General features: G+C 41.5%; 1 protein-coding gene and 1 long non-coding RNA gene across 2 annotated transcripts in view; both read right to left on the reverse strand.

Moving 5' to 3' along the window:
- RAPGEF5 (Rap guanine nucleotide exchange factor 5) overlaps positions 1-20,424 on the reverse strand; it is a 161,556-nt gene extending 141,132 nt beyond the window's left edge. The window contains exon 1 of the mRNA XM_068674166.1: positions 19,091-20,424. Within this exon, the coding sequence (XP_068530267.1) occupies positions 19,091-19,300 (210 nt within the window). The 5' untranslated portion in view covers positions 19,301-20,424. The remainder of the gene's footprint in view (positions 1-19,090) is intronic.
- Positions 20,425-24,823: 4,399 nt separating this feature from the next.
- Positions 24,824-26,540, reverse strand: LOC137852431 (uncharacterized). The gene is made up of 2 exons (XR_011093824.1): positions 26,004-26,540; positions 24,824-25,535 (listed from the first exon to the last, which is right to left on the reverse strand). It is a non-coding gene; the product is annotated as an uncharacterized lncRNA (long non-coding RNA).
- Between the last annotated feature and the right edge of the window lie 429 nt (positions 26,541-26,969).

Below are 26,969 nucleotides of genomic sequence, written 5' to 3' on the forward strand. Positions count from 1 at the left end.
CTCCTCATTTCAGACTCAGGGGCATCTTTGTGAATTGCCCTGGTGACCCTGCTGCAAGGATGCTCACCTCTGCCACAAGAGTTGTAACACACAGCTGAAGGGCAAAAATATCGAAAATTGCTACAGCTATTTCAGGGAATGCCTGTCCACAGACACAGGAATAAAACTTCAAATACTAACAAATATTCAGCAAACCAACTGTGAACAATCCTGACAGAATAAATAGCAAAAATGTCAATACGAAGTATATATTATTGAATAAGAAAATCCATTAAAATCTTAATTTATTCAAAAGCAATTTACAAATAAAGAAACAATTTTATAGATTTCAATAACTACAGCATATTTAATGCTTGACATACAAAAAGACAGAGTTAAAATTCCATGCTTTCATTATGATTTATGAAAATAACTTGCAGTAAATTGCATCAGTTTAGCTTATTATTTGAAAAATGACTATATTTGTGATTTTTTTTCCCCATGAGCTGCACATAAATAGTCCACGAATTACATTACAAGCATATAGAAGTATGTTTTAATGGCCCTGTTCTTCACTATTTCAGAGAGCCCCGTGTTTACCACTGCCTGCAGGATACATAGGTCAAAAAGTAATTTCCCAAACTTTTTTTTTTAAAGTAGATTGCAATTATTCCTTTCAGGTACAAAATGCATGTTCTACATTTGCTAGTTGAGGCACCTGAACAAAAGGTTGACATTCTTTATTCCTCACTCCTAATAAAAACTGATTCTCTGATTTTGCAGTGACTGACCTATTGGGCAAAGCACCAGACTACTCAGTGCACCTCTGCTTTATTCCTGCATCTCTCACTGGTACCAGCTTTCTACATGGGAAGGCAAATGACTTGCTGTGGGACCAGCAATGACCACTTTGCATTTCAAAGCACTTTTAGACCAACTAGTCAAGATCAACTGTGTTGAAGGCTCAAATGAAACTATCAGCTTTCACTTTTCTTACTTTTTAGATTTGCAAAGAGTAGGAGCGGCCTCCAAGCCATGTGAACAAGCTACGATTAAAGGAGCTCACATTATAATCTTAACAGTTGGAAAATCTGCAGTTGTGTTGTTTGTGTTGGCAGCAGTCTGCTACATGACCTCTGGGGAACAATATTAATTTCACTGACAGTAGCTCTTGGCACAAGTTGGTGCCAACCTGCTATGGACTGAATAGTGGGAGTTCTTAACCACTTCCAGAAGAACAGCTGTAATTTACTTGTTTGTCAAAAAAAAAAAAAAAAAAAAAAAAAACATTAAGTTCAACTATTTTAGTTTCACAAAGGAAAAAGGCTTTGCTATACAAGAAGCTTAAAAAGCATCCAATACACAAGGAAAACAAATACATAAAACAAGAACTGTTCCCTTGAATCACACAACTTCTACGTAAAGTAGATCCAAGAACTCCTCACCTGCTCTCTACACAGCCTGTGCTCTGTTAGAGATCTGTGACCAGCACCCTCAAACACCAGGATTACACTGACCTTATCACACTAACCTTTATAACATCATTTTTTGTGCTTGAAAACCTTTGGTTTGTCAGTCCTGTTGAAGCAGGAACAAATGAAAACTCAAGTGCACTCCATCTCCAAAGAGAGACTTATTACCACTGAGATGAGGAGAGACTTGAAAAACAGGGCAGTTCACCTGTAATTTAATCCTGAACATACAGTATCTAGAGTAATATGGAATGTAGTGTGCAATAACCATAAGGATAGGGTTAGAACATGAATAGCAGTTTGACATACATGAATTACTAAAAGCAGCTTAGGTAAATTCAGCTTTCAGTAGACTTTGATCAGAAAACAGCATAGACGAAAGACACAGATGAGTCTTGCAAATTTCTGAGCATGGAAAAAAAGCAGCTCAAATGCCAAGTACTTAATGGATATAAGTTTTAGTTAAGTATGATAAGATCATATCCAAATCATGTAAGTGACATATCTTGTGCTGATTAAGTTATTAAAGTAAAAGATGTGCTCAGCACCCCCATAATGTCACATAAACATTTCAGACATTTTTAGATGGGGATCACCTTCACAAATACAGGTTCCAGGTTCAAGGACAAAAAGAAGTCTCTGAACTTAGGCAAGATTTCTGCCCTAAAGAGGCAGATTTCCCCGATGGCACTCCTTACCCTTAACTTTAATTACCTGCCTTTCTCCTGAAGTATATTTTTATTTTCATTCTTTATTCATATAACATTTTTTGCACACATTTCAAACTACTAAAGTACATGGGTATGTCATTTATTTATGTTACATTATTCTGAATTTACTCACGGTAATGCAAAATTACATCTTAAAGACAAAGTCCTTCCTCTTGGTGCTGTGGAAGTCCATTCTCTCTGCAGGAGGGCTGGGGACCTCTTGAGATTTTCCAGCTGATAACAGGGAGTCAACACCCTGAAGACCTTGCTCCATCAGGAGACATTTGAAAAGATAAGGGATACACTCCTCAGAAGGGTTCCCCAAAGAACCCTTACAAGGGCTCTCTGCATTCACCATTTATTTTCTACACAGTACGAGCCAGATCAGAGAAGGCCAGCACTCTCATCAGGCTTCACAGCACAGGTGTTCATCCAAGCTGACTTTAAGCAAAAAGTCACAAAATTTGACGAACTACTCACGTGAGATTGATGTCCCACTCAAATTCTTAAGAAAAGAAAGTATTGAACTGTAGAGCACTAAACAATTTCTGGAGACTCTCTCTCTCTATATAAAAATACATATTTTAACAAAGCCTAAACTCTAAATGATCTAAATGAATAAATAAATATATCTTCTTTCAACTGGTCTCACAGCAGGTCATTAAACCTGACAATCTCCCAGCCCTCAGGAAAAAAAAAAAAAAAAAAAACAGAAACAAGAAAAAAAAAAAATAACCCTCCAGAAAACCAAGACCTGATAGTTAGATCACAGGGTTCCTCTCTCTTTAATTCATTTCTTATATGTATTAGGAGCCCTTTAAACATGTAAACATTGAAAAGCACCTTTTTCCCATTTACAAGAAAGGTTCCATTCCTTAATGAGGTAAAAAAACAGTTTGAGAGTAAAAAAATTAGAAGATTTTTCTATTTTTATATCTGATTAAGTGATCTGAATTCATTAACCTTTAACTGCATTTGCAATTATTATCTAGTTTTGCATCCCAACAGAAGTCCTACCATCTGATGTCTATGTACGTCCTAGTCAATCTTATTCCCATATTCAAAGGCGTATGTAAAAAAAAAAAAAAAAAAATGCTACAGTCTAAATTAGCATTAGAAGAGATAAATGTGTGCAGTGAAAAAAGAAGTCCAGAATATGAAAGCATAGCAGGGATCAGAAGATCACAGTAAGTGTTTAACTGGAATTGGCACAGTCCAGTGAAAACTGTAGTAAGTTTCAATTGTTTGTCTGCATTTGTCTCTTGCCTTGCAAGTTGTGGATCACCTCTTAAAGGTCTTTTCAAAATATACATGAGGAAATAACCAAAGCCTGCACTTACAGAATCTGAAATTACACCTCAGAGGAGCATCCCAGTTCCTCCACTAAAACATCAGTGGTAGCAGCACAACTATATATAAGGAAATTGTACCCATTAGAGCACATAACAAAGAAGCAGAAGAATATTAAATATTAAATGAACATAAGCATGCTTATCAATTGTGTAAACCATCACATAAAAAAAAAAAATGTAGAATAGCCTCTGCATTACTCACAGCTAAAGTATAGTTGAACATATCCTGAACAACACATCCTCAAGGAGCCAGCAAAGCAGTCTGCTGATGCTGTAGTACAATTAGAGGAAAGAACTCATACATCACTGCCTTTCTACAGGGTCACATGTCCACCACCTGAGGATAGTCGGGCCTGGTCAGTGCTAGGAAAAACCCAGTTGAGGAATTTCTGACCATCAGACTAAGAAGCAGCTCAAGTATTCCCTGTCCTGTTTGGTGCTGCATCCTCTTTGCCCTACCACATGCACAACTGTCCAAGGCTCTTCTGGGACCCTACATGAAGCAGGAGCTCTGACCTGAACCACCTTCTTCTGCTTCACTGGACTAAGTCACAAAATCATAGAATCATCTAGGTTGGAAAAGACCTTCAAGATCACCAAGTCCAACCATCAACCTGACATACTGAGTCCCATCACTAAATCATGTCCTTAGTGCCACACCCACTTTTTTTTTTTTTTTTAAAGTGTATACAGAGATGGGGACTCCACCACTTCCCTGGACAGCCTGTCACAATGTTTAACCACCCTTTCTGTGAAGAAACTCTTCCTAATACCCAATCTAAGCTTTCTCTGGCACAACTTGATACCACTTCTTTGCATCCTACTACTAGTCACCTGAGAAAAGAGACACCCTCCTTTTGGGTAGCTATAGAAAGTGACAAATCATAGAATGGTGAGTTCCTTGAAAGGATGCTTTGTCCCCTAGAAATTAAAGAATTAGACTGACCATATTTTTTCAGGTCTAATGTCAACAAGAATTCATTTTCTTACTCTTTAATATTTTGCATCATAACCCACGCTTGCAACTCTGATCTCTTCAATATGTTGTTATCCTCTTTCCCCTTGCCCACCGTATCCTGGTTACCAGCCCACCCAGATTTAAAAGTCAGTAATAAATACCATTTTAAGTCAGCAAGTGTTTTCTGACCTACGCAAAGCAGGAGGTGGGAGAGAAAGAAAGAGGAGCTGCTGGAGACCTGCTGTCTTTAAAAGTTGCTTCAGGCAATATGTTCACAAAAGATGCTAACTTGTTAGTGAAGTTTGACTGAAATCAGGAAAACAAAATGATACAAATTATTAATACACTGTAGAACTCCCCACTGCCGTTATTGAACTGTCCAAAACTAAGAGTCATACTCTGCAGATGTTTCTGTAAACACTAACAAAACCCAAGATGTCAGTGACATAACAGCCTGCCCTAATCAATTCACCAAATGAGCTTGGGTCAGCCTGGTGCCCTACCAAAGTAGGTAACACCTACTGGTGTTAGTAGGTAACACCTGTTTAACCTCTTCTAGACCTTTCACCATGACAATCTCAGAAGCCTGTCTACCTTGTAGCAGAGACACCTAAGCCATCAGCTAATCTCTGGTGCTAGGGCAGCTTGATGGCAAACTGCCAAACTTACTGTAAGAAACCATCATTTTGAGATACACCGTCTTTAATCAGTTTGCTCACTACTCCATCCTTTTCCACACCAGCTTTTTGGAGATGACTTCAAGCCAGTTGTTTCAGTACCACTAACCACATAGGCTTCACCAATTTCACCCAAGCCACCAGTATGATACCTATTTGGTCACCTCCTAGTTGTCAAAAGAAACTAGCAAAATAAACAGTTTCTGTACCTTCTTGGTACTGGGATACACACACAGATGCTTCTGATGTGGAGACGAGGAATTAAGAGAACAGGGATGGAAAATAAAGATGCAGGAATTTGGCAAGTGTTGGGTACAGAACAAATGTGATCATCATCCTCTTGCAAGCACCTCATCAAGATGCTTTTCCTTTCACCAAAGAGAGATCAAGACATTCCTGGTGTTCCTTGGGTTTGGAGATTTGGTATGCTGAAACCCACAGGTTTTGCTGTTCTGTTAGAAGCACCGGACACACCAGCAGAAGTTAGCTGCAGGGCCTCAACAACATCATTTCTGTCAAGCAAACTTTTGCCTTGGAATTCACATCCCTGCTCCATCCACCAGGATATGATCAAAAGATCAGATGGGTTCATCAACAACAAAGCAATGGAAACGGGAACGCTCCAGGGTTTGGGAGATTACATGGGAGGTTTGTTTGCATGTTTTTCACATGCCTCATGCTTGTTGACGTTTATAACTTCTCCATTTGTGCCAAGAGATAACAATGACTGACTCACGAGGGAAAAAGTCACGGTATAAAGAAACAAGCATACACACTGAAACTGGAGTTAGCTGGCTCAGGCTGAACAGAAGATGACTCACAGACCCGCAGTATTTAGCTTTGTTTCTAAAAGTCAGATAACACCAGAAACTGCTACAAGGGGTGAAGTCAGTTTTCTTCCTTAACTCAAGGTAAATAACAAATACAGAAATAAAGCAAGTTTTTGGTTTGGGAAGACTTACTAACCTTATTGTTACCTCTTAAATGCCATGTGACAATTTTTAACTCTGGTTTATAAAGAATAATTATTATTGTCTCTGGATAGCTTCTTTGAAATTAATCTTATTTACAGAACAAAAGAATGTAATATTTCCTTATCCACTCCCATCATCCTGCTACAAATTTTCCTGTAATGTGTTTTGTTATTAATAAGAAACTGAAGTAGGTTCTTTTCCCCAGCCTTGACAAATGGGTTGTCAAAGACCTTAAGTCTAATAAGAGCACAACTTTTAATAGCAAGGTAGCTATGTTAGCTACCTTTTGTGTTTAGATGCAACAGTCCACTACAGAGATGTTTTATGTCTCTGATTTTAATAGAGAGATTTGCAAGCTTAGAGAACAGTTGTTAGTAATGCAGCATTCTTCAGAAATCTTTGGTAATTGGTTTCTGTTAGACAGTTCTGTCCCAAATAACGGTTTTGCTCTAAAGTTGCCAAAGCAGAATAATAATAATAATAATAATAATAATAATAATAATAATAATAATAAACACTTTATTTTCCTCTTCCTCCCCACCCGTTCTTTGACTTACTGGACAGGTAGCTAATTCTTTGTAGGCATACATGTATTCTCTAGTCCATCACTGCAGCTTTTAAAGAAAATACTGATAGTAGCAGAGCCAAAAGATACTCTTTTGCTCAGTGATTATTTGACAGAGTTGTTGGTTAGCAGTCTGCATAGCACCTTCCAAGCAATCATTTCATAGGAGTTTCAAAATTCACAAAGTCTTCTTTTGTTATTATTTTTAAACAACAATAGAGTCTTTGACATAGTACTTTGTAACAAGGTCAAGACTGATATGAAATTAGCTGGTTTTCTCATACGTTCAGAGCCAATCTACGTAGCAATACCCTATTGTTATACCTCAGCTTCAAGAGTACAGACTCATACTAATGCAGAGAATTCCCTTAATGAAGCTACAGCAGTTGATTCTGAAAAGACAAAATACTGTAATTGATCAAGCAATAGCAAAGTAACGAAGGACAAGAACAGGATTAAACAGTTCCAAACACGAAAATACGGAGATGTCCCAATGTTACATCCTAGGGTGAATGCTGTTTAATAAAACATAGTATTAATATAAGCAAATTTTGCTCACATTATTTTAGTAGAGTCACAATCAGAAGTCTATAAACAGCTTCATTTGGACCTAATCAAGGTAGGTATGTGGACAACTCCACATTAAATTATGTTCATCAAGATCAAATGCAAATGCCCACTGAAAGGAAAAAATGCTGACAACTTCTGTGGTTTTAAATTAAATGTATCAATGTAAAGAAAGCAATCTGAATGGCTGTGAAGACATTTCAGTGAAGAAATGATCTATGCCACCAGGAACTGTACAAAGATAACAAATTTTTAGGATGAAAAGCACATGTGATGGAAAAAGGGAGAAAGCTGAACAATGTGTATAAATCAGCAGTGCAGTCTCATCTAGATTATATTCAGCACAAGCCATCACAAGTTCAAGGGGACATTGCCAAACTAGAGAGTTCAAAACAAGGTAACAAAAACACCTCTGAAAAGGAGATTTTTTTTTCTCCAGATAGTCATCTAGAGAGACTGGGATTGCTATCTTTAAAAGACAGTTGTAAAAAAGAAAACTAACTGTGCAGAAGTCAGGAGAAATGAACGAAATGGTCACTGAAACTAAAGATGGGCTATTCAAGACCAATCAAAAATAAACATTTTCATTAACACAAGAAAACAAAAGTTAATTTTCCTTCCCCTGTAATGTCACTATCACCAAACACCTCACTCAAACCCTGAAACCATGAGTTTCAAGATGAGCCTGGAGCCAAAATACCAACAGATTCATCAAAAGGCTGGATTTCTATGAGTAACATGAACAGCTGTAGCTACAGCAGTTCACAATAACAGCCACCATCAGAATATAAGGTATCTCCAGCTATTTGAGTCCAGAAAAATACAACGTATCAGGCAGACTATATAACATTTGTCCAAAATACTCGCATGATATGATAGAGAAAACTTTTATCCATGGCTACTGTTACCTGTTAGAATAACTTTAAAATTTGTGGATGTTCAACCAGATGAGCCATCATCTTGACCCACTACTATGTTTCATATCTACACTAGCTTCCTTTGAAATAATCATATTTTATTTAAATAAAACTACTACCAGTATTATGTAAATATTTATTACCACATTGAAATGCAAATAACTGAGACTCTTTAAGCAGGATTTCAGTTAAATTCTCAGTTAATGCATACACTGTTTGAACTGAGAACAGACATCTCAATGGAAATAAACAAAACAAGAGACATCACTCCAGCTGTTCAGCTCGGAGACTCACCAGTCCTAATGCATGTCCTGGCAACCTAACAGACCTATTGATTTGCAGCCATTCATTGAAGTGCAGTGAAAGCCATAATTAGATAAATAGCTTTGGTAAAACTAATCTGAAACTCATTTGTTTTGGGACTGTCTGTCTAATGAGATAAAACTAGAAATTAAATATCTGTTGAATGTTCTTCTTCATATTCTTGAACACAATAAAAATATAAATAGATGTATTCATTTAACTGCCATTATTATTTTTGCATTTTATGTATTTTGTTCCAGCAATTGCCAAAGACAATTACAGATACAACATTTATGAATGACTACACTAACAGGCTGACCAGTTCTATCAATCTCTTTCATACATATGGGTACTGAGTTATAAAGAGAACAGGTGTTTTCATCGCTTGTAAATACTCTTCAAGAGAACAGATTACAGTTTTATGAAGGCATGTATAGGATAAGTTTTTAAAGTATCTTGGCATTATCATGTCCAGAGATGGAGCCTTTCTTTGTGAACAGAAGTCAAATTCTGGTTAAGTTTTCAATGTGTTTATATCAGCAGGATTATTATATTTTTAAGTGATTTCTTCCAACAAATTGCTGAGGAAGACTACTTTACAGAATTCCTGTGTCATGATTACAGTGAGCGCAATTCAGCACTGGCATGGACAAGTGTTACAGTTTACCAGTTAAGCCAAAACATTCGGAAGCATGGGATACACATGCTCTTACCTTTCCTCTTTGGCAGCTAACTGCTGGATTCTGCTTTTGTTCATTTAGGACTTGCATCTCCCATGAGCTTGGCCTATCTTCACAAACTCTGCAAGCTTCAGTTCATCCCTTAACACAGATTCAGCAACAGCCTGGCAGCCCACACACCCCAGATTTGCTTTCTCTGCCAAGTGGCTTCAGGCGATGCAGAAATGACACACTGCAACAAAGCACTGGGATGCGCAAGAGCTGGGATCCCCATCAGATCTGATGGATTCTTCCAGCTTATTCCTTCAGCCAGCCAGTAAACAAAAAGCTATTCTGTAACTTTCAGAACCAACCATGCATACGTATTGTTTTTTCTCCCCTTCTTTCCATATTTAAAGAGATCAATTTATGCATCACCAAAGTGCATTCACCTATGGGATGAATAGACCATTTGCTTAACAGCGTGCAGTAGCAGTCTATGACAGTAAATGATCACCACATTCAGCTGAAATCATAAAGTGTTTTAGGATCACTGAGTAACTATCTAAGCCAAACTTGACCGAAAAAAAAAAAAAAAAAAAAAAAAAAAAAACAATTAAATGCTTAACTTCTTAAAAAATAAGCAAGTAAAACATAAACACCTGCTCTGCTTCCCTCTCCCCCAAAACAAAGCAACATCAAAAACTCTTGATGCTCAAAAGTGGTCTGGACCTCAATTTTCTGTTTGTTTTTAATTCAAACAAATGCAGTACTTTCACTGGTTGGCTGCTCTTCATCACTGACCTGTGGACCATATACTATCTACTGCAGGGGTATGGTTTGCCATACATACAGTAATATCTTTGCAAACAGCCACTGCCCTTTCCTTGGTGCTGCTTGTTCCACAGTCCCAGTAACAATGCTAACAAGCAATCTGCAGAAATGCTCAGAAAAAACAGCAGTGGGAGAAGCTACCAGCAGATGAAGCACACACAAATAAAATGCACTCCATAATGAAGCATTGATGAAGCTTCTGGCCTCTGAACTATTTCTTTCCTTACTTTTCCCAGCCCATCTGTCTCACAGTCATGTAAGGCTGTGGTTGGAGGTTCAGGAAGCAAGGACAGAAAGGCAGCCCTCTTTGATCAAAGGAAGCAAAAGAGCACTCTCAGAACAGGACAGCCTCTCTCTTCCTCTCCAAATACCTGATATCATCTTTCCAGCATCTACCTGCTTAGATAATACAATCCATGGAGAAACAGACTGTACATCTAATTTCTTTTCAGAAGCAAAGTGAATAGAAATCCAAGGAGGATGGAGTACTTAATGTTCAGTTTACTGAAAGAGTATTTAAACTGCACAACACAAGCTGTGGCATTTTATTCTTGGTATGTTGTCGTGACTTTTTTGGTAGCATTCCAAGTATTTTCACACATTGACAACTCCATTCTGATTTGTTAAAAAATATGCATAACCAATCATGAAATTAAGTTATAGATGTATAAGTTACCAGCATTATAGTAAATACTAATAAACTTATTTGGAAAATAAAATTATTACAGATATTTGTGCTCAAAAAAATCAGCTGTTGTCATCTGATGATACATGGTGAGTGTGAAGAGTTCAAGTCAGAAGCCAAATTAAGGGGAGAAAAAGAAAGTTGCATTCCTCCTAGCCAACCAATTAAAAGGGCAAACTAGAAATTGTTCTGTACTTTAAGATTTATTGGGTTAATTCGGTTCTAAAAACTGAACTCAAAAAAATCATTACTGATACTATGAATGTATCTCTACTTGTGTATATTTATACACACTGACAGATTTTCTCCTAAATCAGCAGAATAGTACAAAAAGAAAACATTAAAAAAATATTGACTTTTAATCAGTTAGCCTGCTGTGTTCTCTCTAGGAAAATCTCTCTTAAAAAAAAGGAATTCATCAAAATAAAAAGTATACTATAGATTTAGATACTAATAACTGACCATAGATTAATACAACAGCCTTAAGTAGATCATTTTACAAGGTCAGACTAACCCAAGTCAAACCATAAGTTAACCAAGATAAAGGACATCATGACAATAATGAATAGGCACTGTCTTTTACACCTGGAAAATTGAAAGGATAATATTCAGATCCTGCTGCCATGGCTTTTAATTTTTGAGCCTCAGTGACTTCGTTTTTATCCTTAAACTCTTGCCAAAAGCACAGATAAAATTAAAAATATTTAAATCAAAAGGTGGCACATAGATAACATTTATGCAACTAATACTAAAAACTAACATAAAACACTCCACTGAAATCAATTCATGTGTATGGATCCTAAGAGATCTGCAAGACTTAAGGAAAAAGAGGTTTTAGGTTTTGTGCATGAAGAATTGCAATCAGCTGCCTTCAGCAGAGCAAAGCCATGGGCAACCTGCCTAAGACAACCCTAGGTCTACCGAAAACAGGGCAGCCTCACACTGCCCACTGTTAGAGGGTACCCTATTTTATTTCCTGTACTACAGCACCATCCTGAGCCCCAACCAATACTTAGAAAAGATATCTCCCATCCATGAGTGACTACAGCATCTGTTGGCCTGGGGATCCAAGACAGAAACATGGAGAGAATCCATTGAGGATCTTGAGGAGTTGAGCAGAGTCAGAACATAAGTCCATGTTCTGAAACCCATCGTTTCATATGGTGACTGCATATGCTCAAAATATGGTGACTGCCTGAGGAAAGGTCAGGAACCATCGATGGACAGGAACACTTCAGATATAACTACGTAGGCAACTTCTGTCCACTGCCTGGGCCTACTGGTGAAGTAACTCTGCAGCAGTAGGTACTCCACATCTTGACAGACACGTTTAAATCCAGTTCTCTCAAAGAAACTTGTAATAAGCACAAGAGGAAAATATAAACCATCTTAAAGATATGGAATCTTTAAGTATAAAAGTATAAGGCCCATAGTAGTTTACATAAATATGGATAAGCTTCCTTTCCAATATGTGAAATATTACTTTTTTTTTTTTTTTAATATTAAGGATAAAACATCTGTTTTATTGCAATGGCTTTCCATGAGTTATGTTGAAAAGATGGAATATTTTATTTTTCTGATTTTACCCTTTTTAAAAAGCCATTGCCTCCTATTTTCGGCATTTTCATTAGCATAAAAATGCACGGGTTGTTTTGTTATTTTCTCCCAGTACAGAAAGGCATTCAAATCACTGGGGGAACACAAGTAACAACAGGTGAATACAAACCTTAACACAGTTTGTCATAATTGCACAGCACTGTGCTTGTTCACTCATCCCCTTTGTCTAAGAAATCTAGTGTGGATTATCCAATAATGCAGCTTTGCAACCAAGAAAATTAAAGTATACTGTTCCATAAAGTGAATTTTGTTTAGTTCTGTTTAAATATATAAGAGGACAGTCAGCTCACTTATAAACCAAGCCTTCCTCTCCTCAAGATGTAACACTAGAAGAAATTTTCCAAATACTTGAACACGTTCCTTTTAATTTCAATTGAGCTGATTTTATTTTATACAGAGATACTCCTGATGGATTTCTAAGCCACAAAATGCAGCATCCCACCTGAGAATCCGCAGGCCACATCCTGCACAAAGAGGAGCAAAGCTGAAAGTGAAATTCAGGATATCCTTGTTCAACCAGAATTACAAAAACATGCATGACCAATACATATTTTCATCAGTCCCTGACTGAAAGTTTTATTACTAACACACAAAAAAGCAGCACCTGAAGACTGAGCACAGGCAAAATTTACTCAAGGTGCTTCCAGGTTGAGCTCAATTTGCAGCAAGTGGTTAAAGACAAGACCATGTTTTATAGCGGCTGACAATGGATCAAAGAGGGACTCACCAGGATACAATCTGGCCAAAACAGAGAAAGAAAGCTACATAGGTCCTACCCTATAGCAAGCTGGTGCATTTTCTGCTTCAGCAGAACTTCCGTGCATCTTCCAGGAGCAAAAGCCACACGATGGCACCTCTTCCCTGCATGTGGGCAGCATCACCTGCACCCATCAGGGGTGCCAGAAAGCGTCTGAAATGCCAGCCCTGGCACTGCCAACTGCACCTACAGTGCCAGGGAAGCCACAGGCAGCATAACTTTGGGTTCTGCAAAGCTTTCTGGGTTACTCTGTAGGGCAGAGGAATGGGTTTGCCTAAGGTCTCATTCAGCTGTAGTTAATAAAGGCCAGGTGCAATTTCTCAGATGTCATAACGCATGGGCTAATTAAGAAGTATTCTCAATTTAGTAATTCACTGAACAGTGACTATGAAACAAATTATTATGCAAATAAACACAAGAGACACTGAAATTCCCTGTCAGCTACTGTGGTCACTGTCGCTAAGATATTTTACTCATTACTCAACATTTCATGTGTCACCAGTCACAGACCTGACAAGCTAAAGGATACTGTGAAAGACAATTATCTTAATCAAATACATTTAGTAGGAATACATAATAAGCCTGATTACAATAGAAAAAATTCAAGACTACTTACTGAAACTATTTTTAGCCCCATAATAACTGCCAAAATGATCAGGGTATTAAGCTACTGAGTAGAACTCTTATGGCAGGCTTTAAAGCAAAATGTCACCAATATCAATCAGCCCACCTCAATAATAGCTGTGACAGTAAAACTTTCGATTCACTGAGCCAATCCAGTATTTCTGTGCACTGATTTCAATCAGCACCACAACACCACATCTTTTAAAGGCAGGAAAAACTCCAAAAATAAAGCATCTATAACACATGTAAATATAGGTACTAGCACAATTGTTCTCCTATTTTTTTCCTACTCTTCTCATTAACAGATCTGGTCAAACAAGGATAAATGTGTTAATAAAATGTTTTGATCACACAAAACATCAGGCGTTGTAGAAACAAATATAAACAGGACGGCATACAGGTAGATGAGGTGACTTACAGGACCAAAATATTAGAAGGATATACTTCAGCAGCCTGAGATACAAGGTCACTGTCAATAACAAGATGAAGAGCGTCAAAGAAGAAGAATATGAACTGCTATAAATGTCAGTCATTGGTGAGAGATTAGCTGAATACAAGTCAGATCCATATGCTTGTCTCAATCAAAGGGTAACTATGAACTACCAGTACAATGTAGCCATGAAAAGAAGTACTGGAAATTCTGAATATTTCCAGCAGGGAATTTCTAATGTCCTTGCAAAACCTCATTTACAACATTATAGTTTCCCCAATTGCAGCATGAACTGATTCAAGGAAAATAACTTGAATGAGGTAACCAACTGAAAGCTTCTTACAAGAGACAAATAAAAGTTTACAAAAATGTAGGCTAAGAGGGGTTAGGATACTTCGTTTAATTAAAACAGATTGCATATAATTTGATGTTTTTCCCTGCCAAAGAAGAGTTCTCTGCAATAGCACGACAGCTGCCAGTGCCAGAATATATGACAGATCTCTCTAATACCCTCCAACCCTCCAACTATTTTCAGCTTGGGAACTTTCTGTGCTTGATGAGGATTATTTATGTTCAGTAAATTTCGATGAGCTTCCCTAGTCTCCCCTGAACTCTTGTAAACTCTTAGCTTTCATATCCTAACTCCTTAGTTCATTTTCAATCTGTAGCCTTACGTCCGGTTTACATGATGATATACACACAGGGCAAAGCTGTCACCCAGAACAGAGCTAGGGTCTCTTAGTGTGAAGGTCATCTGAGAACATATGCCTGGCTGAAGACCTCTGGGAACCTCACATAAGTCATTACAGGATCTCAGAAGAGAAAACAGTCATGGTGTTTCTTCAGTTTCAAGCAAGTCACACAGGATGGCCCATGGTGAAAATTTCACAGTATCAGAGAAACACCGTATCAGAGTAGCACCATAATGTACAGAAGGTTTTCCAGCAACACTACTGTGACAAAAAGCAACATCCACACTCAGGTATAACAGCACTGTTTTGGTTGTGTGTGAGAGTAAACCTAGAAAGCAGAAGAGGTCATTTTAAATGTGTATGTGTCTGTGTGTGTGTGCAAGATAACTGTCCCTCTGACTTCTGAGTGCCGGAAAGGACAGCAAGGCCAGTTCATGACTTGTGTACTCATGTTTACTGCTTGTACACTCAATACATGCTTCAAGGAGGCAAACTAGAAAAACAGAAGGCTCCTACTTACCAAAGATTTTCAGAAAGCATGTGGCAGAGGGAAACAGCTCCACAGAACACATTGAGCCAACATAACACATCCCTCCTCTGCCTCTGCACAAGCTCTGGTGGGTTGCAATATGTCTACTAGGCAAGGAACCCAGCTGAATCCACCCACCCCACCAAAAAAAATACAAAAATAAATATATATATATGTATGTATGTAGGAATAAAACTAACACAGCAAAAGACTGGATGATTTTCTGCTATTTTATCCAGCAGAAACAACAAAGCACCAAGCAGAGGGAGAGGAGTAAAACCCACCCCTCTCTCAAGCTCACTGTGAGACTGCAACCAAATGTCCAATGCCATCTCAGACATTTGTACTAGACCTGCCCTTAGACCTAATTTAAGAACATCCACAGTCAAGGACAACGCCAACATCCACTGCAAAGTTCAGGAGCTTTAAAAAAAACAAACATTGGGCATCCCCAGCAGAGGGATTCAAGGTTAGCTTTATCTAATTGACTAGGGTACAATAGAGTATTGGCATTTACCTGGGTGCACATTTCCCATTTACATGGGAAAGTGCAAGCAAGATGGGTACTGCAGCTTTTCTACAAGGTGTTTTTCCACCTCAAAGTTCTTCAAGTGTATTAAAATCAGACACATGCTGACATAGAAAGGAAAAAATGCCCTTCTGTACTTTGGTTTTGGGGTTCACTGAACTGAGAGAAGAATGCCTGCTTTGTTTTATCTCTATTTTATTCCACATTGTTCAATTATCCCCATCTCTGGTCACAAGTTGTCAAACAGCCTAGTACCAAGGACTGAGAGGCCTAAACAGATTTAAAAAATATTATTCCACCCCATACTGGTTTGCAAAATTTATTCAATTTTTTGTATACTACTCAGTGCTCTCCCCCTCCCCTGCACCACGGGAAGTATTCTAACAGCATGCAGTGAAGTACATCCTTAAAATAATTATAGCACCCTTAACACTTCCATTATACTTTATTATCCATAACCTCCAAGCATGCATGCATGCAGATTATCCATGTGTTATAGATGAGGAAGCAAACTGCACTGCAGGCGGTCCCTCAGCAAGTCAGCATCAGAGAGAGACCCCCCCTCTTCAGGGGTCATAATATTTTTCTAGGAAATTAAACAAACCAGAATTTCAGCTGGTCAGCATTTATTTGAAAACAGCTCACCTAAGTGAGCAACATTCCTGATGAATCCAGCTGGACAAATAAGACTCTCAGCTTGGTGGCTTAGCAAACAAAAAAAAAAAGGAAAAAAAAAAAAAAAGAAAGAAAGAAAGAAAAAAAAAGCACAAAGAAAAAGTCACCAGAGACTAAGATCAGACTTAAACAAAAAAAAATGGGGGGGGGGGGGGGGGGCTAAAAATGGATATTTCATAAACAAGCAAATGAAAACCCTCCAAAAATGAACTTTGGATTAACCTGAAACACTTTGCTGAGGTGGAATTAATAAATCTTTATTTCATATTTGTTTTATTCAACCCTTTTCCAACCTTATTTTAAGGCTTTTCCAATTTGAGAGTCAGGTTTAAAAGGAAGAGACTAATTAAAAAAAAAAAGTGCTTTATTTTATTAATTTAACATATCTATTCCCTGTCCCAAATATTGACATTTTCAGGGTTGAAGTTACTCTCTAAATGAAGTGGAAATATATGGAAAGTGCCATCCCCCTAAAATTTCATCTCTGGGGGGAAAGTGCACATGGAGAACGGAGTAGGCAGGAACCAATACGGGCACTAATAACAGAGCCAGACTTCTCCCTGGGGAATCACATGTGTGGAAGAGATCCTGCGTGCACCCCAAACATTCACCCTGTTTCAGAAGGGAACAAGCGACACTGACATTCCCTACCGGGCTGTCAGCCCTGCCTGCATCCCATGACACCCCACTAGAGCCCTGCATCACTGAATAATTCCAGCTGAGTCCTGGGGAGAGGCAGGAGAATCCCTGCAAGCCCAGAGCTGGCAGAGCACAGCAGTCATGTCCTTCACATGGCACTAAGCCACCAGCCAGAAGGTCCTGCTGGAGCCACCCAGGATTTCCATGCAGCATTGCCAACTGATCCAAGATCTCCTGGAATGACTCCAGCCAAACTCACAAACTCACCGCACTCTCTCCAGTTATCCTCCTGTCAGGATAGATAGGCAAAGAAAAACTTTGCAAGGTGAGCCTCTGGGTGAAACAAAGCCAAGGATGGTACCACTAGTAAATTTGGCAGCCTGTAACGGGGCACATCAGCACAGACAGGCTGACCCTCAGCTGTTAGGAAGCAAGACAGGACCAAGGCTTCATCAAGGACGACTGAAGAACTGCACGACCCAGGAGCCATGCGGGCTTCTCATGGAGGTGTTAGCTCACCCAATTCCAAATATTTACAGAGCAAATGCTCACAGTGATCACTTATCGAATGCTTTCGGTAGCAGTGAAGAGTAACCACGATGATCAGCCTGGGCCTGCTCTGCACGGCATCTCCCTGAAAAGGCACAAATCCCTTGTGCTGAAACAGTGTTTCAGACCTGCTCCAAACCAGCACAGGGACCAGCAGCTGCTGGGCACCGCTTCTCTCCTCCTCACAGAGGGGATCACTCCACTGCTCTCCTGGGGTGCTTTAGAATAAATTAAGCTCAATGCAGAATTCAGAAAAGGTCTCATCTTCCCTGGAAGACAGACACCTGTAGTAAACTTCCTGTTAGGGCAGAAAGGACTTGGCCATTTAACATTCACTGAATCCCCTTAGCCCTGTGTTTGGATGGACACTTGCCAAGTGGATCACAATTTAACCCGAACAATAAAAATCATCAGTCATCTCCATACAGACTACTCTTTATTCTGTGGGTTAAACTCACCTCAGAAAGAAACTTACTCTAGAAGAAGGCTCTGAAACAAAACATTGTTCAGAAATAGCTCTTTTCCTGTAAATATACGTACTATCTTAATCCCATTTATCTTCCCTATACATATATCTTCTTACAACAAAGCAGTCACATAGCAAGTTTCATTTTGAATTCACACCCTACTCGATTTCACAACAACTTCCCCGTGCAGAGAAAGCGTTTATTTACTCGGGCAGAGTGCTGCAATGTTGATTCGGGCGCAGACACACATCGTAAAGGCTTCTCCCCACTGCCTACACAGGTGGCTGCCGGTGCACCACAGCCCCACGGCATCTCACCTGGTTCCCCACACAGATAAAGCCAAGGCTGTGGGGATGACGCCAACCCCTTCAGTTCGGCTACCAGACGGTGGGGTTGAGGCCAGGTTTGTGTAAGTTTCGCGGTGACTTGACGCCAGTCCCACCCAGTACATCCCCAAGCACAAGCGGGGAGGTTTTACAGCCTGGTAAAACCGCTCCATCAGCCTTCCCCAAACCGAGGGAGCCCACACCTAGCATCCCCAACCCCACGACCCCACTCACAGCCAGGGGGGGCCCAGAACCCACCCGAGCTTCGAGGGCTCGAGGCCACGACCTCGGCCCCGAGGCTCCCACACGTGCCCGGCCCACGCGAGTCCTGCCAGGCCGGGAGGGGAAGGAGGGACGAGCAGGACGGCGGGGGGCAGCGCCGGGCGCTATTTGGTTTATCGGCAGGGGGTACCCCCCGCATCCCCCCGCGGGGCTCCCCCGCCGCATCCCCACGTCTCCGCCGGGGCCCCACGGGCACGGCACCGCCCCGGGCCCCACGGGCCGGCCCCGGTGGGCAGGCCGCGGCGGGGGCGCACCCCGCGGGCTCCCTGCATCCCTCCCTCTCTCTCTGCATCCCTCCCTCCATCCTCCCTCGGCAGCTCACCCGGTGGCCGGCGGCGGCCGCGCTCTTCCTGCGCAGCGTCAGCCCGCTCCGCAGCAGCGCCGGCAGCTCCCGCAGCTTCTGCCGCAGCTGCACGGGCGGCGGCGGCGGCGACGGGTCGGGGGCTCCCCCGCCGGGGCTCCTCCAGCCGCGGGCCGGCTCCGCAGCCTCACACGGCGGAGGCGGCGGCATCCTCACGGAGCCCCCAGCCATGCCGCATCCCGGCCGGGCTCACGGCGCGCAGCCCCGCTCCGCCTGCCCCCCGCCCACCGAGCGGAGCGGAGCGGAGCCGAGCGCGGAGCCCCGCGGCCCCCGCACGCCTCGGCCCCGCCGGCCGGGCGGCAAAGCCCCGGCAGGAGCTGGGGGAGCCGCCGGCCCCCCTCCACCTTCCCCGCCCCCGCCCCGCGCCGCGGCTCCGGCGGTGATAAAGTGCAGGTAATGGGGAGGAGGAGGAGGAGGAGCGGGCGGGAAGAGGCAGAAAGTCCTGTTAACTCCTTTGCGCTCAGGTCCGGCGCCGGCTGGGGACCGGCTGGGGTCGGAGGTGGGCTGCGAGGGGCCGGGGGGTGCCCTGACGTCCTGCCGGGGGACCCGAGGTGGCCGTCCCTTCGCCTCTGCTCTGTCCCGGGGGGCGGCTGGCTTGCAGTCCTTCAGGTAATCCCTGGAAGAGCTGAGGAGGGAGCCTTCGGTGCCAGAAGCCGATCCCGTTCGCTCCTGGTGCAGGGAGGAGGCAGGCGTCGGGAACCCCGTGCCTTGAATTACTGGCGCTGTGTTTCACCCCTGCCTGAGCCCTCGCAGTGGTGCAGGTGTCGCTCCCTTGCTGCCAGACTCTTCTCGTCTGTGTCCTTCAGAGCACTCGGTGTAAGGTGGGGCTCCGCTTGCACACATCTTCTGCCTCCGAGCTACAAAAAACGCTGACCTGCTCTTCCAGGTTGAATTCACCTGTGCCTAAAAGTCTCAATAAATGGCATTACAGTCAAGCCACTCTCACGGAGACATTGCAAAAAGCTGTCCCTCTGTCCCACCTGTGAGGTCCAGATCTCTCAGGGACCAGCTCCACCACTCAGCCAGCCCAACAAGGAGCTGTCTTAACCACAAAACTAACCTTACAAAAAATAAAATAGTTTTTTCCTCACTTGTGCTTCTTAAACCAACTCAGCTGGGATCACAGATGTAGTAGAAGATGTGCAGATGTGCACAGCCCATGTCAGGGTGCAGAGGTGCATAACAGCCGCTTCCAGCACCAGTGTGGCATTGGGTTGACGGCAGGTTGCTGCGAAAAGGTGGTCCTGCCTGCAGCCACTGGACAGGTACTCCCCTCACAACCCTTACACTGGATCTGGTACCCGTCTGACTCCAGTCAGCTGGTCAGTCTGGTGGAAAAAATACACTTCAGGGAATAATGAGTTTTCCATTGGCCAGAGAGCTGAATTGATCCACCTTGTGACCACACAGCTGCAGGATCGGGGCAGGCAGCAACCTGGAAGCGAGGGAAAGCAGAATTACTCTTTTCTGCAGCCATCCATCATTAAATCAGCTCATCTGCATCCTCTGCATGCGACTTCATGAGCAGTGCAAAGCAGGCTGAGCCGCGTACTCCTGAAAAGGGGTGGTATTGTCCAGCCACATTCTGCTGCCACGTCCTTCCTGCTAGTACCAACAGTCGCTGGGCATGACATGAGCCAAATCAGAACCAATCCACCTGAAAGGTAACTGTAAAAAATGTTCAGCTATTTTAGCTGGCTGATGCGGCCCATCACACAAGACCTATAGCTGACACAAAAGACAGAAAAGGGGCAGAAATGCGCTCTGCAGTGACAGTCCTAACTTGGGTCAAGTGCCCTGTACATTCCTCTACCCCAAAACACCAGGGAGATTTGTGAGCCCCAGTTTGAAATACCAGCTCCAGCCCTTTTGAAAGGGCAAGTGGGATTATGCCATAAACACGTAGCCAAGGCTGTGCTGTGTAATCAAATAGGAGGAACATGAAGAGCACTGGCTGTTCTATGCAACTGCTCGTGTCCCAAACACTTCTATTATTTCATCTGACTTGTGCTCTCCAACTGCCCTGCAATGTGTTTTTGACAGCTGTGTTGCCTGGCAGCCACTTTGTCACAGCTCAGGATGTAATTACAAGGAGAGGTGTATCTGCACCCAAAAGAATAATGCATCCTTCGCGTGTAGGCTTCACAAAAGGCCCACGGTCTTTGTCCAGGTCTTTAGGCACTGCTATAATGCAAACAGCAATAAGACAACTCAGTGAAGTGTGACTTAATGTGACAGACTGAGGTATAACCAGAAGTAATTTGTTTATGCAAAGAAAGGATAAATTATGCCAATGCTCAGAATTTGTTGTTTTACTTGTTTTAAAACCAAGCAAGGTAAATGTACATTGACTACAGTGTCTGAATAGAAATACATATGCTCTGCAGCACATTTTAAAACAATAATCTACTGGGTAATATAATTTGGACTAATAATGGTAATGAAAGTGGACTAGATAGTAGTTAGGCCTTTCTATTTCTAGCTTGGATTATTCCGTTTTTTTTGGAAGATCACAATAAGAATTGTCTAAAATTAAACCTTACATCACTTTTTTTCTTATGTCATAGAAGATTTAGCTTGCAGAATGAGCCTGATACCTGTTCTTTTTCCTTACAGGAAAGGGGGAGGGGAGATCAAAAGTAGATCTGGTCACAAAGTATTTGACAAACCATTTTCATTAAAAAAAAAAAAAAAAAAAAAAAAAAGACAGTATGTTGTATCCAAAATATTGTGTTCAAAGAACCTTGATTTCAGTGAACTTTCCCTGCATCCAGAGCAGGGCACTGGGGGAACTGGTCTGTATCCTCGGTGGGCTTGGCCCGGGCCTGACTATGGATTTCCTGCCCCTTGCAGGCATCAGCAGTAACACAAAAGGGATTTCAGTTCCATCTGCAGGCACTCAGTAAATTCCAGTTCTCCAGAAAGTTTAAACACTTAATTTGGTCTGATATAAACCAAAATCCAGAGACAAGCTCTGCAGAAGTCTAGGTTTGGATATACCTTCCAAAGTAGAGCCTGAATAGGGTTTTGTTCTCTCACTTGCAAGAGACTTCATATAAATTTAGGAACATGTATGTTTAAACCAATACAGGATGGACTCTGGAGACCTAAGCAAATCTACTGAAGCTTAACAGATGTGGGGCCTGGGAGTGTCTACTTTTTTGGTTGTTTGTTTTTCTTTCATGGTCTAGCACAATCAAAAGAAATGCAGTGAAAACAATACAAGTCGTTTCATGCCTATGTGTGTTTAGTATCATTTTTTTTTGAGTGGATAATAACAAAAAGAATAATGTATAATCAAGTTGTAATGAGACATAATAAACACTTCTTTTGGACTTTAAGTGTAGTGAGTTCCTGACCCCATCACAACAAGCAGTAGGTGCCACTTTGGTTTTGCTTACAGCCATGCAGACAGTGCAGGAGCAGAGCTGGGGAGTATCGGGGCACAGGGGCCGGATGCGAGGGAGCCACACAACATACACAACAGACAGCAATCCTGAGCCAGCTGCTTGCAGCAGTGTCTTCTGAATATTTGCTCTCCCTGACCTGGCAGGAGCCATTCAAAAGAAAGCAAATTTTTCCAAAGCAACAACACCCTCTGTACAACCAGCCAAGCATCACTTCCTCTTCCCTAGGAGGTCGCTCCTGCTTGAGGGGGGCAATGCTTTTCTACCATTGCAGAGAATGAGTCCGTTTTCTTCTTCCGATCTCTTCGGAGAGCAAGTGAGCTGTAGTACCCATGTACGTGCACCTCTGAGGCACGTGTGCACCTCTCCATCCACCACACAAGTGGGCAGGTGGGCAGCCAAGCATGGCATTGCGGTTCATGCACTGTGGGAGGCTGGGCACCTCTCACTGAAACACGCTCTTCTGCTTTGGAAAGTCTTCATTGGTTCATCCGACTTCAAAACCAAGCTGTTCATCACTGAGGGCTGCTAGGAATCCTCTCTGAATAATTTGCTGCAGGCTTTTGAGTTGTTAGCTCCCTTTCACCTGATCAGTGGGATCTCAGTGGTGTTTTAAATGTTGGTTGTATTGAAAACTTACTGTGGATATAAATAGCAACAATTGATTATCAGAACCATATGCATCAAGGGCATGTGTGTGGGTCATGTATACATTTTGTTTGGAAGTCTTTGATTTAGTTTCTAAAGTGCTTTTTTGTTTGTTTGTTTGTTTTTGGAAAGCAAATATCTACTTGGCTTAGTATCCTGTTATCACATAGAGCAAATTTGGTGAATTCAGCTCAGAACCACTGCTTGCTGCATTTCAGAGATGTGAAAGGCCTACAAATCATAACATAAGTTCAGCAATGGAAAGATACCAGAATGGGAATGGGGGATGAGGAAGCAGGAGATCAGCACAGGGTGTGACTTGAAACACAACAGAACAGGAGAATAACCATAAAAAAAAAAAAAAAAAAGAAAAGAAAAAAAGAAAAAAAGAGGGAAGAGGTGAAAGATAAAGGAAACATATGAGTAGGTGAAACATTTCAAGTAGTTTCATGATTTGTATGACTCAGAGTTGGAAAGGCGTTTATACAACCCCCAGATTTCTCTTGATGGCCTGTGAAGATCTTCAACACACCGCCCAATCCTCTCCAACTCTGCCCCCCTCTGCCCCTAACACCTCGTTCAGGCTTCAAAACCCAGGGCACCTTCAGCTCAGCCTGTGTCCTGCCAGTCATCATGCAGGGAATTGGGCCATACTCCCCACTAGCAGTCCTTCAACACTCAAAAATGAGAGAGCTCCAGAGCATCCTGAGCCATGAGGTTTGTTCCTGCTGTGGTTGGAACGAGTTACTGCTCTGTCCACAGGAATGGGTGGCTGGGGTGCAGGGTGTTGGCAATCCTAAAGGGATATCTTCTTGCATTTACTTTATTTGTTTCATTCTTTTTAAGAATCTCTGGACCATGGTGACAGGGGCATTGCTAATGTAAATACAGCCCAGAGCATTGTTTGGTACACAGCAAACTTTTGTTTTAGTATGAATAAAAAGAGCAATGAGTTTGCATTGGTAATTGTGATTGTCAGAGTTAATGAACCTGACTCGACTCTTCAGTTTGATTTGTCTTTTAACATACTTGGAAGCAGGGGACCTTATGACCCCTCGGGGAAATTAAAACTCTTATAGCTCTCATGTCTGGCCTTTTCTGTCAAAACAATGTTGTCATTGAGCTATTGCTCTTTCTCTTACAGGACAAAATTAAACTCCAAAGCCAATAAGATTCTCAAAGGAGTTTGTTCAATGTTTATTCTTTTTTTATTTAACAAAACACAAATCTCAAAATGACAAATCAGTACCTTTTAATTTAAATTAAAAAAAAAAAAAAAAGAAACACAAAAAAAAACCACCACTTATAAATGGACCCATGGAAGCTGGGAGTTTTTCTGACAGCTGCCACCAAAATTCAGGTTCATTTACCCCCAGGCACCTGAGCATATGCATGATATTTATTTATTTTTTAATGTCCAATGTGAGAAGTTTCACATATATTTACTGCAGAGATGGTGTAGGAAATTTTGAAAGACACAGATTGCAGTTAGGAGCCAAATTCTCACTGAAAGTCAGTGGAAGATCTCTCCTGTGTGATTGATGGTTAATCTGCATATTTATCTTTTCTTCCTGAGCTGTTAAATTCCATATTTATGTTTAAAATCATGTTTTCTATTTTGTTTATTTTTGTTTGTTTCTTTCTTTCTTTTCCATAACTGTAAGTGTGAGGATGCTTAGCCTGATTTTGCAGAAACTGGGTTTAAGACACAGCCTCTGTACATCTGACAGCCCTCTATGAATCTTTGAATGCTTAGGTCCATATTGAGCACATTTGAGAGAAGTACAGAAATCCAAAAAAAAACCTCTTATATCCTAAAAGTATTCTGAAGGTAGGCAACCAGTTAAGAGCTGTGGTTAATGCTTCACTGAGGTAAAAAGTGCAGAATCCTCGTATGAGACATTAGAAAATCCAGATAGTGTTGTAACCTCAGGACACAAATCCATAGAAAATCAGGCTTCATTGATTCCCCCATCACTACAGAGCTGTGATGTATATGTACTTGTTCCCACATTATTTGCATCCCTACAGCATCCACTCAGCTTTCACATGAGCCAGCTACCTTAGTGTAACATTCTCATTATTGTATTGCCATTTGTAAAAAGATATTTGCATATATGCACACATATTTATGCAAGTGCCTCTCTTGTTTTGCTAAGTACAGCATCAGTATCTCTCACTGCCTTCATGTGAACAGACCTTCACCCCATATAATCTCTTTGATGAAGGAAAAATACAAAGCCACATACCACATATTTTGAGTTTTCTGCATTAACGTGGGTCCATGTTGACAAGTTGTTCCCAGGAACAGTAATAACAGTAAAATATTTTCATTCCAGTTTCTTGAGAGGCTGGAAAAATCAACAAAAGGATTGTATGAGACCAGTTGCCAGAAATAATATTGCAATTTTAAACACCAGGCCATCTCACAACATCTTGTGAGTAACGAAATGCTTCAAAACATTTTCTTTAATTTACTTTGTTTGCATTGTGTTCTGTTTTTTGTTTTCTTTTAAATGTGCCTGATTTTTCCTGCTGAATAAGAGCACAGCAGCTGTTGAATGGAAACAGTGAGGCAGATGACTGGAACAGAAAATCTCTAATGGGGTTTCAGAGAGGAGTTTGCATCTGTACAAGGGATGCTGTAGGTTTGCTCAACGGCCCTATAGGTTTCTGTGGTTTTATTAAGGATAACATTTCCTCCTGGTAGAGATGGACAGATACAGACAGAGTGGCACTATCAGAGGCAACAAGGCTACAGAGAAATCCAAGTGGCTTTCCCCTTTCCATTTGGGTGGTGGTAGAGTGGGAGGGCTCACCTCAACAAATCTGCTGGCAGGTGTTGGTGGGCGGTTGCTTTGAGGAGGTTGGGCACTCCTGGTGACCAGGAGTCAGGGACGAGGTTTCAGTGATCCTGGCTTTGTCCTTATCTGTCCACAGCCAAACCATGAACATGTTTGTCCTCCACATCTGCCAGTGCTACCACACAGCAGCACTGTAGCAAACACCTGGGGGGATATAAGACCTTCAGGAAGGCCAAGCAATCACAAGGTGCATGTGTATCTGTGGTCTAGGTCTACTAAGTGACTTTTGAATGTATCCACATAAAGGCATTTTGAACTCTGTGTCTACAGTTACACCTTGGTGGTCACTCAAGTCTCAGTCCAAGAGCTCTCCTAGCATTCCCCATAAGCACTGACTGTTCAGTTGTTCTTCAGGGATAACGCTTCCTTGTGGGAAAATCTTCCATCACTTTTGTAATAACCTATTGAAGGAAGCAGTAGATGGGTGGTGCAGGGAAGAAGAGGTGACAGACCAGAATAGCTCTCTCCATGCCAAGACATGAACACCTGGGGAAAAAAAAAAAAAAAAAAAGAAGAAGAAGAAATTGGCTTTGTCCTGGTTAACCTGGTCTCTCCAGTCTTTTAGCCTCTGACTGCTTACAGACATGCCTGGAAAGTTCTGAAAAGGCAGTAGGAGTCAGGGAATTAAAGAAATTGTGATGGCAAACCAGTGTGATCTAGTATGTAGATTGGTTAGTCCAGTACAGAAAGACCATCCATGGAAGGTTATAGATATTGGCTTTTAAAGGGGGACAGGTTTCAGTGAGAATATCAGCTACAGAGGCTGAAAACGTTTATGATTTTCGATTTTGCCAGGTGTATTTCTATATCAGAACAGTACTTAGCTCTGGGGTGTGTGCACATTAAGCTGCCTGAAATGTACACAGGTCACGAGGGAGCACCCGGCACTGTGCAAGAGGACACCTACGGGTCAGTCCCCTG

The sequence above is a fragment of the Anas acuta genome, chromosome 2 (genome assembly GCF_963932015.1).
Source record: "Anas acuta chromosome 2, bAnaAcu1.1, whole genome shotgun sequence".
NCBI classification, from domain to species: domain Eukaryota; kingdom Metazoa; phylum Chordata; class Aves; order Anseriformes; family Anatidae; genus Anas; species Anas acuta.